We start from the raw sequence: 17,624 nt of genomic DNA on the forward strand, positions 1-17,624 counted from the left end.
GTTAAAGTGTACCATGCACATTAGAGTTCTGCCATAATACTGAAGTGATTCCAGAAAGCTGGAACACAAGAGGTTAAAAGGTCTGGTATCTTCAGTGTTCTGAAAAGAAAAAAATCATTTTAGCTCTTGCTTTTCTATTGTGCAATATATATTCCAGTGCCTCAACCCTTCCTCAGTAGTTCATCCTGCTGAGGTTTCAGAACTTATTTGTGGACAATGTTTCAAAGACTTGACATAGGTTCAGCTTGAATTCCCTTGTTTATTTAAATGCTCACAGAGAACTTATTTACCTTTTCATTGTCAGACAGCCAAGGCCATTGTTTACATTGAGGAAATGAACAGCATGGCAGATGTCACCTTTCCCTCTGTTCCTCAAGTTGCATCTCTTTTGATATATGATGATACTTCTAGAGCCAAAGATAAAACCAGTCCCATAGCTGGCTATCCTGTCATCTGTATTACTGTGAGTATATCTATGGAAAAATGGAACAAAATCACTATAAGAATGGTGTCCAAAGGAGCCACTGGATTTTAAACTCTCAATATCAGTCCATATTGTTTTGACTCACATATGCATTCAAGCTAGAACTATCCTAAGAGCCAGTCTAATTTTTCTGGATAGCAAATCAATTTTCAGGAGGACAAAAAACATGGAAAGATATTTTGTTTGTTCATCACTAAGAACAGTTTAATACTTGCACAATATCTATGATTGCATGACCTTACTATTTCTTGTGTTGTCTTGCCTTAATTTACAGAGTTGAAATCATTAGAGACAACAGAGGAGACATTGTTTTCAATGAGTGTCACAGACTGAAAAATTAGTCCTGTTTGTTGCAGTACTACAGGCTTCTTTCATTGTAATTTTGCAACTGAAAGGTTTGCTTGAATATTCATATGCATTGAGAAAGGTTTTGGTCCACCTGCATCTTTAGTTTATTTCTCACACCGTTCATTATGCACAGGAATGGATCATGTCTTGAATGGTTCTCCTAAGTACAAAACCACAGGAAATCTTGCAACTATACTTGCAAAATTAGATTAAAGGGTAAAATTCAACCTAAAGTAACATGTGGAAGTGTAGTTTGTGCCTTCATAACTATGTTAGGTTTTCACACGTAAACCATAACTTAAAATAATATTTATTTCAGTAAACATAATTAGAGTTACCTTTTAGATCTACCATAGCAATGCTAAAAGCATCACTGTCAAAATAAGGTAATTTCATAAGAGATTTACGGGTGGTGCCAGTTCTATGTTGTTGAGTTTTGTGACTCTTGATAAATCAAAATCCCTTTGTCATGAACCAAATACATTTTTAACACAATTGCCTTGTTCTGCAGGCTTGCAATCCTAAATATGAAGACTTTGAAAAGACTGGTTCAATATGTGCCAGTGAGAACATCAATAATACTCTGACACGATACCGGTGGCTTGTGAGTGCACCCACTGGTCCTGACGGTGTGACTAGCCCCATGAAGGAGATTGACTTTGATACCTTCTTCACTTCCTCCAAGATGATTACGCTTGACTCCATTTACTTTCAAGCTGGTTCTCGAGTCCAGTGTGCAGCTCGTGCTGTGAATTCAGATGGAAATGAGGGTCTTGAGCTTATGAGCCCTATTGTAACTATAAGCACATCAGAAGGTAAGACATCATCACTTATTGCAAAACTCCCAGACCTCTGTTGGCTCTGAAATTCCATCCTAACAAAATCTGATGACATTATCAGGTGTTTTAACGTTACAGTCTCAGCTTTTCTTCTGTTGTTTAAAGAGGTGGTGCAAAAACTCTCTTCTTAACACAGAAGAGAATTGTATAAAGAAAATTGTTGTTCATCTTTGCTAATTCTCCAAATCTCTAGGTAGTTATCCACATAGCAAACTCATGTTTTCAGGAGAACAGTATATGATGGAATTAATGAAAGGTTGTTTCTGTTTTATTTTTAATTTGGCTGTAGTAATGTTGCAGTACAATCTCATCTCCTGTTAAACATAGGAGTGCTATTATGAAAACCCAACCAGAAGAAAAGCTTCATTTGGCATTCAGGTCTCACTGGACACCTGAGAATTGGTTTCTTCCTTGACTGAAGACTAAAGCAACTTCTGTCCAATAACAGGGCACAGACAAAACTTTTTTCATAGCTGAGATTTTCATAATATTCATCCTTCTTCTTTCTCTGATACTCTCTTTGATTCTCTGATACCTAATCAACACTGAACTGATGCTGCATTCTCTCAACCAGCAGTTCCTGTAGTCTACCTCCTTTTCCCAGCCAACTATTTTCATGAAACTCTTACAGAATAGCATTATGAAGCAGAGGTGGAGAACTGACATTCTCACAAGTACAGCCTGGTAGCATATGCTGCTTTGTTGTAGAAATCACAGATACTTTTGTTTGTTGTATAATACAGAGAATGAGTAATTATAAGCAATCAAGGTAGATTAAAAAATGTATTTTATTACCCTTCTGCAGCCATTTCACATTCTTTGAGTCATCTGTGATGCTTTTGTAGCTACATTAACTCTTCTGATTTTTGTGAGATCTTGCAGTAGATAATCTAATACATTAATATTCATTTCCAATATAATTTTAATTTTCTTGACCTTTCCAACTAAATAATTTAGTTAAAACGTTTTCTTTTTGACTAGGTTAGGGCTTTAAGGAGCTCAATAAAAGGAATTTCTGTTTACCCCTGTCCTTTATTCCGCATTCTGACTGTAGGCTCACATCACCTTTGTTTGCACTATCAGGAATCCTATACACTAAAGAGGACTCTTAGGGTATTGGCTACAAGGTGCATTGTAATGCTGGTTAAAGGCAGACAATCTTGTGCTAGGTGAGGTAGTTTGGTTCTGTGAAACAGACTGGCTATGTTACAATGCATTATTTGGATTACACTTCACAAATTGGCAGGGCTAATTTGCTCAGGCTTAGGACTGAATTGTCATGCATATATCATTTCCAGTACCTGAGCTAACTTGTGATGTGGAGGCAAGTTATCCTGAAGATCATGAACAACATAAAGGGAATTGTTCAATGCTATTTTGAAAGAAGTGCAGTGATCCAAATAACCTGCCAAAATCTTTAATATTTTCAACTCTGAGGATGCTTCTGTGCATAGACCAAATTTTCAAAAGAAATTCAGATTGTGCAAAAAGTTTTATGTAGCCTCTTTAGTACATCTTAGTTGCATTTAAGAAAAAAATGACACAACTATGATATGTGCAGAAGAGAAATTTTGTTCCTCATGCCAGAATATTCCAACTTGAAGCTGCTGAGCCAGATGTGGTTCACCAGAACCAATAAGTTCTCCAGGAGTAGAGCACTGCCTCCTCTTTTCTTGTAATCTCTCAGAAATGAGCAAAGAGCAAAACACGAGCAAAGGCAACTGCTCTGATTTTCCACTTCTGCTGGCTTCTTTCTTAGAGGGTCTTGCGATCCTTTGGCCTTCACATGACAATGTGCTATGATTCCTGTGGCCAGAATGCAGACACTTCTGCACTCTCAGATTATGTGATTGCAAATCTAACCTTCTGATTTTACAAACCAAGACTAATGCTGGAACAGGTGGAATGAACCCTGGAATGTGTTTCTGAAAGAAGTTATAGATTCTCTATCTCTAGAGAAATTCAAAACTCAACTGAACAAGGCCCTGAGCAACCTGATCTAACTTTGAAGCTGGCTCTGCTTTGAGCATGGTATTTCTAGAGATCCTTTCCAGCTAAAATTAGTTTATGACACAATTATTCTAGTTACATTTTGGTCACTAATGGAACAGGAGGCTCACAGAGTCCTGTGAAGGCATTTATAGAGGTCCACACACCAATCCAGTGCCAAAACCAACTGAACACTGATGAGATATCATATGTAAAGCTATGTGTGTGTTTAAGGGGGTGAGAGGGATTTAAGTATACACCTCTTGAGGATGTCTATAAGTCACTATATTACTTCACACTTAACTCTGCAAGTATGGTTGACACATGCAACTGAAAATATACAGGTGCAGTATCATCACCTGGTTTTGAAAATGTGATCCAGTTGGTCAAGTAATTATTTCTATTTGAATGCTTTTTTACATAAATCCCTCTTCAAACTTGTGGCAGATGCTGCCCAAAGCATTTACCTGTTGTTCAGAAAATTCTCCTTGATATGGAAACTTACATAGTGGTAAAAATTTTATCTAAAAATAATGCAAGGGAAAGTATAGATTATGTAAGCTGGACATAAAGTAAAATTGCTTTCTCTTTCTTCCATTAGGTCTTTGTCAACCTCGTATGTCAGGAGTAGTAGGAGCAGAACCATTCTCTGCCAAATTGCGCTATACTGGCTCAGAAGATCCTGATTATGCCAATCTCATCAAATTGACAGTCACTATGCCACATATTGATGGTATGATTAAATCAGCTGTGAAATTTAGAGAGCTCATACAACAATCTATTATTTGAGATATTTTATTGGTCATGTTATTTTAAATATCAAAAATTATAATATAATCTTTTAACATGTGGGACCCATGAAAAATGTGATGAATGCACAAGTGCAGTTTGCAACAAGGTGCATAAGATACTGTATTGATACAAAGATTAAGTGTTTCCAAATTAACTGCATAGTTTACGTAAATTGGGCTAGATCTGCACTTTGTAAAACTCCTTTGAAACACATATAGATATACCAAGGAAGGATTTATTTATTAAGAAAATAGAAAGCCATTTAATTGCTCTCTGCTTCTAAAAAATTCACACAAAATCCTGATTGAAAAATATGTTGGAGATTTAGAAGCATTTTGTTTGGCATTTTATAGTACAAAGGCATAATTCTTGTGGAAACATTCTCATACACACTTCACATATAATTTTTCTTTGAATTCTAAGGTACATTAATTACATTAATTACTGAAAGTGCATATGCAGAAGCACTGCATAACGTGTGGTGTTTAACAAACTCTTGCTAAATTAAGCAACTCTGATCACTGAAATTTAGTGATAGAAATTAATTAATGTTTTTTAGGCATGCTGCCTGTTATTTCTACAAGAGAGCTCTCCAACTTTGAGCTGACACTTAGCCCTGATGGAACTAGAGTTGGAAACCATAAATGCTCCAACCTGTTGGATTACACAGAAGTGAAGACCCACCATGGTTTCTTGACTGATGCTACCAAAAATCCAGATGTGATTGGAGAGACCATTCCCTATCAATACAGCCCAACAATTAGAGGCTTCAATACTTTACGCTTCTATCGCAATCTGAATCTGGAAGCCTGTCTGTGGGAGTTCGTTAGCTATTATGACATGTCTGAGCTCCTCACAGATTGTGGAGGCACCATTGGGACAGATGGACAGGTATGAAACTGTAATTTGATTTTGTACTGTGTTCTTAAAATGTAAGGTTTCCCTTATAATGGACTTATGCTAGAAATGCATGGGTTTAGAATTAATTTAGTTGAAAAGTATTCATTTTTTTCTTGACAAAAAACAGGCATCTCCTAAGGCCAGCTTATTCCTTAAAGCTGTCAATGTCCTTTACGTACTATAAGGCTGTATGGTAAATCCTTATCAGGTTGAAATTAAGGAAGTAATTTATTTTTAATTAAAATTGCTACAATTTTCTCCTAATACAGTTTTGAAGTATTTTAGGAAAAAACAATCACACTTTTACTGTATAGTGAGCCATTTCAGTATTTTCTTAGAATTAAAGCCTTCTAAAAGATTGCTTTTAGCACACTGGTAGCACAGGGTTATTCAGTATTAATCATGGTGTATCTTAAAATAGAATTTAAAAAAATTGTGAGAGCCTCCCTGCTGATAACAATGGACTTCACTGTCCTACCAGCTGCTTGGCTCTGCTGATCTCTTGCTCACTATGTAACAAGACCCACCAGTGCAGACAGCATAGTGATCTCCCTTTACCCAGCAGAAAATTTCTTGGTCAGAAAGCAAAGAGAAGCTGCCAATATGGGATGGCTGAAGAATAGAGCCATGAAAGTGATTGAGGGAGTTAAAACAAAGAGATTGAAGAAATCTTCATGTGTCCTTTGGAAAATTATTTCTAGAAATCCATAATAATGTGGAAGAAAAAGGGTGCAGCATTTCTCCTAATGCAGTGACAGTGAAGTCAATCCCTAGGTCTTCCATGTGTAATTACTGCATAAGCCTGTCTGATCCCACTCAGGCTCTGGAGTTCAAAAGCTGTAGCTGTGAAGATCAATCCTATATGACACAGAAAAGTCCCTTTGGGGAAACATCCTATAGGCTGGAAGAAGGGCTGGGTGGTAACGCTGACTCACCTTCCTGGTTCACCAGCCTTATCTATTGAGCCACTATGGAAAGGATGAGGCCAGTGTTTGAAATGGCCATGATTGCTCTGCTTTTTAACAAGTGTTCATTTTGCCAGGGACCCATCTGCTTATCAGACCTCAGTAGTCTTCATGATTTCTTATTTTGTCAGTCCCAATAAACATGAGGCCTTAACAGATGATAAAATGTATGTAATTATCCAAAAAAACTATGGGCATGTGCAAAGACAAAGCTATTTTACTACTAAAAGCATGGGTACCAATGGACCTATAGGCACCTAATCAGATAATCTGATTTATTTTTTTTTTTTTAATACTTACATGTCTAAAGTCCACTTTACTCTGTGGATGTTTCTAGGTGATCATACAGCCAATTTACTGGATAAGAAATGCACCAGGCTCTCTTTAGCCTTTGGTTAAACTTCCTAACATTCTGGGCATTTTATAATAACTAGAGATTATATACTCTGTAAAGTATAAGGCCAGAATAAAATGGAGCTTCTACATTTCTTAGATACAAAGACCTTGATGGATATGTCATCTCAGTGCTGTGTTATCTGTCCTGGTTCCCTGTCTGTCACAGAGACCGGTTCAAGGTCTCTACCTTGATGTCGTCAGCTCATTGTCAGTGCATCTGCTTGAGGCTGTCCCCCTGCTACAAGCAGATCCTCCTACAGGTACATTCCACTGGAACCATGAACCTGCCAGAGGGGAGGGGAAGGCATGTGAGTGTGGGATGTAAACCTTACACATTCCCACAAGATAAAAATGACAGCATTCTTCACTTTTCTTAGAATGATTTCATTTCTTCAACTCATCATTCCTCTGACTATCTCCTTATGCCCATGTATATGCAACCATATATTAGTTCCCACACAACGCCATCATTAGTGCACAAGTGCACACAGCTGCCAAGCAGCTGTCCTCCAGTCCTGTGGTCTGTGTGAGCCACTTCTCCCACACTGAAGATGAAGAAAGAGCTGGTTTGAATCCTTTCCATTTATCTACTTTTTTGTCCTTTGGAGAAATGGCTGAATATCTGGTTTAGACAAATGTGTGGCTAAATAACACCTAAACATGTCTATATGGACATTAAACAGAGGAGAAAATAAGCAGCATTCCTATGTTTTAGTAAATCAAAAGAGCCGGTATATTCATTTGTGGAGGACATGCGTAAATGGTAATGTTGTCAAAGAAGAGAGCTGTACTGACTTTAAGCACCAGAAGCCTTATGTTCTTTAGGTAAGATCCTTTACTTAAAAGCAGAAGGGGATGAACATGAGCTATGAGAGCCATGAAACTAGAGCTGAAGTCATCCTTTAGTGCCTTGTAGGTTGTGGCTAAAAGGTTACAGTGTGTTAAGTGAAATATCAAGCTGAATTACTTCTAGCAGTGAAGCATTGCCCCACAGCCAGTGTGCGCTTCACTGCCCTCCCTGTTTCCCCCACCTCCATTTAATTCTTCTCCAAGTTTAGTCTTTATCTTCACATGACCCCCCCCAGCTGAGAGGGGAGGCAGTCAGTGCCCTATCTCTGTGGTTGTCACCATTGTTGTTTTTTTCTCCTTCAGTGAACAATTAATAATCCTCCTCTGTGAGAGGAAAGCTGGCAGCTATGGTTTTCACCCTGTTTTTTTAGCACACAAAGGAAGCTTAAGTTCTATTATACAGACAGAACAGATAAATATCAAAAACACTCTGACCACATCCTGCTACCACTGCATTTTTAATACCTTGAATTTACCAGATATTTTGGCTAGTTCTTTAAGCTCAAAATTCTCTTTCTTGATTCTAGTTCTCCAGTACCTGTATGGTCAAACAAAGATAGCACTGTTGATTCGGAGAGATTTCACAAACGCAACTGGCAACATCTTGCGTGTTGTGGGCCTTCAGTTTATGGGAGCTCCTCCTAGGGTAGGGGAAGAAGATGAGCTTCAGTCAGCAAGCAGTGAGGTGGGAGACCTGCAGCTGGTGTGGTTCTGCTGGCAGCGCTCCTGGTGTTTGCTGCAGGCTGCAGCTGTCTTAGCCAGTTCCCATGAACCCATGAACTGTCATAATACGTACAGAGAAGGTCGTAGTTTTCTTTTCTTTTTTTTTTATCTTTGAGGCCTTTTGCTTGTGACCCATTCTCTTTCTCAATTACTCTGCGCATGAGCAAACCCTGCATGAGTTAAACGCAGCACTCCTTTCAGTATACAGCTTGACGCTTTGCTCCTGGGGTCTGCCCGTATTCATCACATCTGAAAAATCAGGCATTTATGTATCCAAATATGGATTTAGATGTGCAGCTTAAGGAACTTACATTTAAAAATAAAGACCTACTCCTCTTTAAATTAAGCTAATTCATTTGCATTTTAGCTTTGATGATTAGCAGAAACAGTTTTCTTTTGGACAACCTGCAGTCACAACCTGAAATTAAATGTCTGTCTTCGCATATATATAGGCCTTAGAAGGTGGAACTCACCTACTTGAGGGCTGTCTTCCTGTGTTTTCAGGTAATAATAAAGGTTGGACTTGGATACATTGTGAGAGTCTTGGGTACATTGTGAGAGTCAAGTACTACAGACATCTCACATTCTCAAGATGCAGATGCTAGAAGAATGACAGATATTCTTGAAATAACGTTAAGAAGTGAAACAGTGAAAACCAAGCAAGTGGCTATCCTTTAATAAAGTATATATTGAAGTGTTGGCCTAGACTTATTTGATAGAGTGTGAAGTATAATTTGATCTCATTTCCTGCTGTTACAACAGTTTTCTGTAGCCAGACAGTTTGGCATCTGAAGGTTTCTGTGCGGTTCTGGCCAAGTATTTATGTGTGGATGTTGCTTTCACTAGTTCCAGTCCATTGCCAGACTTGGCATAGGGAAATAAGGAAATTACCATTCAAAAAAATGATATTAACAACTAGTTAAGCAAGTCTTTGACAGAAACATGAAGATGAGGAACATATATTAAAATATTTGAACATACAGATTGATATCTTGAAGCTACTGTAATGGAAAACAGCTGAGCAGTTGATTTTGTTCTCTAACAAAAACAGTTATTCCTGACCAAAACTGAAAATGTGTCTCTTCCAATATGTTCAGTTCACATTTATCCTTCACATTATAGCACTGAGGTGTCTGGAAATCCCATGTGAAAGCAGATTTAAAAATCATTAATGTATTGCCTCAGCTTATACAAGGCAGCTTGCAGAGGTTTTTTATTACACAGAAAAAGTATATTTGCAGGTTTACTAGTTCTAGTTTCACCAAAATCATACTTTAAGGGGAAAAGTCAGCGGTTCTAAAAACCCCACTAGAAACTGTAAAAAGCAAGTAGACATAAATGTCTATTTTCAGATTTTTATGTTCAGTTCAACCACCACAGTCGAGTTTAAGAAAACACTGCAGCTTGTATTCCCTTGACATAGAAGCTCACTAACAGTATTTTTTTTCTCCAGCTGCAAACACATGCGTTTACTAAGTACTGTGAAGAAAAAACTCTGTTATGAAGTTAATGCACCAGCTGCATAACAAAGTCCGAGGTTAAACATTTCGAGGAGCTGGCACTTCAAGGCTGTATTGCATTCTCCTCCCCATTCAGATTTCTTTAAACAAACCTGCTTTGCATTTCACCTGTGACCTACCTGGCTGTGTGCCTTCTTGGGGCCAAATTTTAGCGTTACTGTATTGTTATTGTGTAAACAGTTAATTGATAACATTGTTAAGCTTGTGTGACTCAAATTCACAGTCCTAGCAAGTAAATGGAACACAAACAGAAAACGAGGCTTACAGTAATTTGGAGGACAAAAATACAGTTCTCATTAAAAGATTGTTTCATTGGGAGATACAATAAAAAACATGAATTTGTGTTTTTCTCTAATTCTGATTTTATCAGTACTAGCAGTGCACACACACACACTGCCAAGTTCTGCCCTCTGCAAATGTAAGCCAGATAAATAAAATGCAATATAAATGTAGAATAGAGTCCATGCCCTGAAGCCTTAACTGAAAATACATTTTGTTGTAAATATTCTCACTTGTTACATGACAGATTCTCAAACTAATTATGTTTTTTACTTAATGAAGTTTGACAGTTCGCATCAGAAAGGAGAACAAAAGGAAAACACCTATAGAAACTCCCATTAATATTTACCAAGTCTTAAATGGAAATTGTCAGTGTTTGAAAATAGACATTATGCACTGTGATAATTTATCTCACAAAGAAAATACAGGAAACTACTTCTTATATCAATGCCCAGTATAAATCATATTATTTCCTCACACACATGAATTTTGAAATGTGCTATTTGAATGATTTGTGATGTACATTTTTCCAGATATTAGCTTCAGCTTCTATTCCCTGCTTGGAACGACTTTGGTCTTCTGCCTTCTCAGGTTCTCCAGACCTGGCATTGTCACGGAGCATTAGACACAATTTCTCCAGTTCAGCTCAAGTGTGGCTGTAGTCTGTATTTCTCTCCTGGTATCACAAGGCTAAAAGTCACACCCACTTATTATTGTTTAAAACTGATATAAATTTATATAATTTCGACAGTACAACTGCTAACATTTCCTCTGCATAGGATACATAGATACATAATGCACCTGTTGTGTCTCTCCACAGCAGTTAAGCTGATCCTGCCCTTGTAGAGCTCCAAGTTACCGGTTTGGTTTCATCAGTGTCACATTGAGATAAAATATGAACAGCTGGCTACTTTCAATAGGCTTTTCAGGCAGCACTGGGAAATAAAGATAACTCAATGGAAAGAATGTTTTCTCATGTTTGTCTAAATGGCATTATTAAGAGGGACAGAGAAGTAAGACTCCTCCATCTGTGTAGCACATGCCATCGATTCATTTGTTGGGTTGTTCTGCTCAGTTTACTCTGACACATTTTCCTCTGCAGCTGATGTCCTCTTCCTTTTTTTTTTTTTCCTATCATTTTTAATGTATCAAAAAGATCCTCTGTATTTCATATAGCATGTCCTGAGATTTTTCTTTTCTGCCTACTGAAGAGTAGTTTTCCCTTTGTGGAATTTTCCCATACAGCAAGAAACGAGAGGGCATTGGAAGTTTTAATTTACTGTTAGGAGAGAGAGAGAGAACTATTTATTCATTAATTTTTTGGCTATTAGTATTGAAGGTTTCCTTCAGAACTACAAATCCATGACTGCTCAAGGAAGGGTTTGTGTGCACAAAAACTTCAATGTGTACTTATATCAACAAATTTCTAAAAACATTAATGTGTACATTAATGAGGTGAAGGGGCAGCTGCTGATCTCTTCTCTCTGGCAATCAGTGACAGAACCTGAGGGAATTGCAGGAAGATGTGCCAGGGGAGGTTCAGGTTGGACATTAAGAAAAGGTTCTTCCCCCAGAGGGTGGTGGAGCACTGGAACAGGCTCCCCAGGGAGGTGTCACAGCCCCAAGCCTGACAGTGTTGAAGAAGAGACTGGACAATGCCCTCAGACACATGGTGTGAACTGTGGGGTTGTCACATGCAGGGACAGGAGTTGGACTCAATGATCCTTGTGTGTCCCTTCCAACTCAGGATTCTACGATTAATAGATTCTCAGGCTGGGGCAAGCAGCCCTGCTGCCCAGACATCTCTTACAGGTTTTGCCAAAAGGGAACAACCTTCTAAATTCTAGGATCCTAGTAATGGAGATGATTCTCTGGCACCATGGTTTCAGATTGTCCCGCAGAGCAATGGTAATGTATGGCAAAGGAGCAGTATTTCAGGCAGACTTTCCCCAGAAGGGATCCCACCACTAAATTTCCACCAGTACAAATGAGTTGAGCTCACTAACACTATGATCCCATTCAATGAAGGCAAGGAAACCCTAAAATGTTGTTTACAAACCTCATTAATGGATTGCTTTTCATACAGTATACATGAACAACCAATGATATCTTGTACTTGAAAATCAAGAAAAGCTTTGAAAGAATTTGAGATGGTATAGGATACTGAACTGGAAAGGGTTTTGTGGATCATTCAGTGCAGGCCACTGCCATAACTCTCTGTAAAATACGGTTCCAATACTAGTAAACCTAATCTAAGAACTAATAGGATTTCATGGCCTCTGTATTTTTGTTGAATGCCACCACACTGAGGGCTAGAAATTCTTGTGATTTCTAGGCTGTAGTTGTCATGGCCATCTTATGCCTGTTAGTTCCTCTGTCAGCACCATCTTTCATCATCAGTGGCCATTCTCTGCTGTTCATCTCCTGACATGTATAGACAGGATTCTTTTTGCCTCTCAGCCTTTGTTGTACTAGGCTAAACAACTCACCTATTTTAGTCTCTTCTCATCAGATAGCTTTGCCATTCCTGTGATTATGTTGATTTCTTTTCCTACAGTCTACAATGCAAATTAGACTTTTTCAAGCATGGATGATCAAAGCTGTTCCAGATAAGCTCCCACTAGTGCTCTGAATAACGGCATGCCTGCTTCTAATTTCCACCCCATTCCTCAGTTTATCTTAGGATCATATCACATGGAGAGGATAGGAAGGTCATAGTTATGATGTGATCAACTCACACACCAAATATTTTTTTCCCTTTGTTGTTTCTAACCAATGTCTTTCTACCAGAAATCCCTGTCACTAGTTTCCATTACCTTATACTCTATGCTATAAATTTTCATCTCACTTCTTTTATTCTAGTCCTCAAGGTCATTAAATTCTCCCTGTGTGATATTCCAGTCCTCCTCTACAGTATCATTAAGCATTATGCATGCTTCTTTTCAAGACGATAATGGGCATACATTAAATCTTCTTCCACGTACCACTGTCTCTTCCTCATAAGCAAACTGAATTTCACATCATTGACTTCGCTGTCTAATTCTTACTGTACAACATGCAGATGTAGAACAAAAACACAGAGAAAAAAGAGCATAGTTTGTCTGGGATGACTTTTCAATAGTGACACGTTTGTTATGCTACCAAATGTATTCAGTTCTTGATACTGTTCCAGGAAATGGCAAGTGTTCAAGGCTTCTCCTGAATCAAAGGCAAACCATGATGCACTATAGAGTTGCATTGTACCTGTATTTTTTTAAAGAAGTGAGAATTCTCTGTTGTTATTTGGAACAATTTAGCAAGCCCATGTCTAAAATAATATCTGTGCAGGTATCCCAAAGATAAACTTCCAAATTGAATAGGACTAAAGATTAATATTTTTGTCTAACTTCAATTTGTCATCCAATACATGTAAAGAAGAAAACCCCTTTTTTGTTCCAAAAAGTTGTTCTTGATTGCGTTTACGTAAAACCAACAAAGAAGCATTAATATAAAATAATCTGTAACTGTAGCATCTCATCTACCAGGCTGCTTTACTGTATGATACTGTGTGTTTCCAGACTGTCTACTGACTAAATGCTAGCTCATTTTGTGGAATGATGCAAACAGTGTAAGTGGAAAGGGTTTTTGTAGCATAGTGTATACATCAAGGAGTGTCACACGTGAAAGTGAGTTGTAGCAACTACGAACATTTGCCATAATGAACTCCTTAATAAGTTCAGAGTATTTAGTCAATGCAGGCAGTAAATTTGTGTTTTCATAGTATTACTAAAAGTTTTGTCTGGCATTTGGAAACGCAAAGCAGCTGTAAGGTAATGGACATTCAGACCCCTGCTATGCCACTGGGTGAAACCAGAAACGGTGTGGTTTTTACTTAGTTTCTAAAGTTCTTTGAATGTTGGGGGCTTTAATAGTGCAAAACACTCTTTAAAAGCTTGTAAGGTAATCACTCCAGGGAAAGGTTCAGATGTAAAAATTCACCTATGCAATTTCTGTTGGAAGTAAATGGGAGTTCAACACAATTTATTCCTTTGAAAACTTTCACACTGGAAGATGATCTCAATGCCTTTCCTTCTACATCTATCTAAGAAAATCCAGAATGTTCTAAAAGGATCTGAATTGCACATTTCTAGTCATAGAGATGTGAATGAAAATGTATTTGTAGCAAAGCATAAATGCAAAGCCTCTTCAAAAAGGTTTGTATCTATATATCACATAAGATCTGTTTTAAGAGGTGACAGCTTACTGACAGTGTTTTTCTTTTTACATCAAAATAGATACAGAGAATATGTAATTCCATGACTGATAATAATACAGTGCTATTGTTTTGTACAATAGGTGCATAAAGGGTCTACCTTTAAATCTGTATCAACTTGCATACTGTTCTTAGTTCTTTCAGTGATGAAGAGTATGACTTGCATGTTTGCATGCAGTATGTTAGCTACTACCCATGCACAAAGGAAGAGTTCCAGAGGTGAATAAGTGCGGTTCGAGGACTCAGTCTTGCAATAACATCTGAGCAAATTCAGGGTCTTCCGGAAGGGCTTCTTACAGGATAGTAACATAAGAATGTAAGCAAAAGAGTTGGTTATGGCACAAAGAAAGAGCAAATGCAAAACTATATTTGAAAGATTTCTAAAGTCTTCATTTGTAGCCATGTTGTTTATGTGCTTAAGAAGCCTAAACAGAAATGAATAGTCAAAATTGAAGAGTACATGTTTTGTCAGACTGAGTATTCAGCTTGAAATAAAAAAATGGAAGTTGAAGGAATGTAAGCTCAGCTGAAATCCATCGAAATGTCATGTTTTGGCCTTCATCTGTAATTTGCAAAATGAGATAATTTGATTCGGTCACGATATATATTTATTTCAAGTTCTGTCTTCTCTTCCTCTTGTATTACGATTACCTGCAAAGTGCTGCCTTTCATGGCTTATAGCCTAAATACATATTTTTCTTTTTTATAGGTTCTCAACTTAGTGCAGTCCTATGTCACGCTGAGAGTCCCTTTATACGTCTCTTACGTCTTCCACTCTCCGGTGGGCGCAGGAGGTTGGCAGCATTTTGACCTGCAGTCAGAGCTCCGGCTGACTTTTGTGTATGACACTGCCATCCTGTGGAGGGACGGCATCGGTAGCCCACCTGAAGCAGAGCTCCAAGGTGGGTGTTGGATTTCTTTGCATCGAACTCATGTTCTGTTAATAAGAGTATAATTTGCACACACTAGGATGATTTTTCAGCCATTCTAATACTAAAAAAAAAAAAAATTGCCAGTTGCAAACAATCTGTCATTTCCTAGCACTCTCAGTTCTCTGCTGATGTGTTTATGAAATCCATGACGTCAGTTCTTTTATTGCAATGAAAGATAACTGTCTCATTATGTTTGAAATACATATGCAAAAATTAGCCTATTTCTTTCTACTGAGAAACTCAAGGTTCACTATGTATTCATATTCTCTTACCACACAAGCTGTTTGAACTTCAGTGAAAAAAAAATGAAACTTTTCTTTGATATTTTTTTTCTGGCCATGAATGTACAGCTTCAGAAACTTTCGATATTTGAAAAACATTAATTATGAAACATTCAAAAGATACAGAAATATTTAATGGGTATAACAGCCTGTCCTGTGTGTTTGAGTAGTAAACTATAAAATATTCTTTAAATGTGACAGATATGGTCAATAAATTTTTACAGCTATAACTAGTCAATAAATCAATCTCTACCATTACAGAATTTATCTTTGCAAAAAGTTAAATTATTTTTAATAGTGACATACAGATGTCTGTGAAAGATTAAAATGTATAGTTATACCTATACGCTGCTTTGTTCTATTTATGCAAATTTACTTAGTATGTCCTAGCATTAAGCTTCAACTGTTCCATATGTATCTCAACCTAAGGTAAATACAGTCATGAGCTAGAATTGTGTATGTACAATTACATAATTTCAAAACTGCAGTGAACATAAAACCTTTTTTTGTTTCTGCAAACTATGTATATGGACTACAGAAATCATTGCTATGCAATTTCTGTCCTTATGTTAAGAGCAGGAAATGAGGAGCAGCAAGGGGAATCTACAGTGCATGACAAATGAAGCACATGTCATGCCATGCCTAAAGAATAAGCCACATGCCACAAATCATGTGATGTACTAGTCACTAAATAACAGCCAGGTCTAATCCTCAGTCTCAGCAGTTATGTGGTGCATCTGTATGAACATTTTCCCATTGCTGATGCTTTAATTTTTTATTTCTCTGTTTAAGAAGCTGATAGCCAGGTCTTTGAAAACAGGCAGCACAAAACACGTAGATCTCCAGCATATCCCAGTCTGATTTGGGCAGTATCTTCTCACTCCACAGCTTTGCACAATGAGCAGCTGGTATTTGGGCAGGGAGGAGTTAACTAGTTTCAAGTTGATGTCCATACCTTTGGATACATATAATTATTCTACATAAATTTTGCATCAAAATTTGTAGCAGTCAAGGTCTTCTAAAGTCTACGTATATATTTCTAATGTACCAATACATGTGCTTGGTACAGGTGATTGTTGTACAGTTGGTATACAGTCACACTGGTGAGTGTGTTAGGTTTCCAGCACACTCACAGAGGAACATTCCTGGTTCCTTTTTGCCCCTGGCAGACAGAGTGGTGGCACATCACTGCTTCTCTAAGGGAACACTAAAAGAAAGACTTGAATTCTGAAGCTTTGTAGAACTCTAGCAAAAAGGGACTTGGCTTCAAGCTACAGCAATAAACCACTTCTAACATATACACAAGACCTTGTAACCTGAAATTCGGAAACATTAGGCCTGTGTTTTGGGCCAGATTCATGCCAGAAATTGACAGCGTTGCAAAGCCTGTCAGAATGAATTTCACAGATTCAAGCACCCACAACAGATTGCTGTGGAAGCCACAACCAGCTGCTACAACTAAATGCTGGTGGGTGCTGCCTTGGGACAATGGATAGGGAGGCGCTGGTATTCCTGAAGCAGCTTTCATTGGTAGGAGTCAGCTTGAATACCTGGTGAAAACACAAGTCTTCTACAGAGCCCCTGGCTGCTGACCATGCTGTTGCCTGAACACAAACACAGACTATGCTGTGGACCTTCCTCCATCTACTGGCATGGCTGTGTGCATCCATGATAACATGTAAAATCATGACTTTGCAGGGAAATTCTGTGTGCGCTTTGGAAAGCTGAAGCAGTGTGAAAGCTCTAGCTCCACTGTGTAAATTCTTGGTTGAGAAGAATCTTGAGTCAGCCCAAAAAGTACCCGCAGGCTCCCTCCCAAAAAGCTGACACGACAAGGGGAAATAAAAGAGTGGTGCTGGTGTTTTGTAGAAATGTGATTTATTTGCCATCTGCAAGTGGAGTAAAACTTGTGAATTGGCTTCTGATGCCAGGTTCCCTGTACCCAACCAGCATGCGAATTAATGAAGAGGGGCGCTTGGTTGTCAACTTCAAGACTGAAGCCCGATTTCATGGTCTCTTTGTGATGTCCCATCCTGGTAAGCTTAATGTACACTTTAGCAGTACTGTTAAAACAA

At 38.0% G+C, this 17,624-nt stretch overlaps 1 protein-coding gene across 1 annotated transcript in view; it reads left to right on the forward strand.

The window, feature by feature from the left end:
- The window catches only part of FREM2 (FRAS1 related extracellular matrix 2), a 133,920-nt gene that overhangs the window by 101,732 nt on the left and 14,564 nt on the right, over nt 1-17,624 (forward strand). Inside the window, exons 13-18 of the mRNA XM_021286899.2 lie at nt 305-463; nt 1,344-1,647; nt 4,262-4,393; nt 5,012-5,343; nt 15,046-15,238; nt 17,481-17,585. Coding sequence (XP_021142574.2) covers nt 305-463; nt 1,344-1,647; nt 4,262-4,393; nt 5,012-5,343; nt 15,046-15,238; nt 17,481-17,585 — 1,225 coding nt within the window. The remainder of the gene's footprint in view (nt 1-304; nt 464-1,343; nt 1,648-4,261; nt 4,394-5,011; nt 5,344-15,045; nt 15,239-17,480; nt 17,586-17,624) is intronic.

The sequence above is a fragment of the Columba livia genome, chromosome 1 (genome assembly GCF_036013475.1).
Source record: "Columba livia isolate bColLiv1 breed racing homer chromosome 1, bColLiv1.pat.W.v2, whole genome shotgun sequence".
Classification (NCBI taxonomy): domain Eukaryota; kingdom Metazoa; phylum Chordata; class Aves; order Columbiformes; family Columbidae; genus Columba; species Columba livia.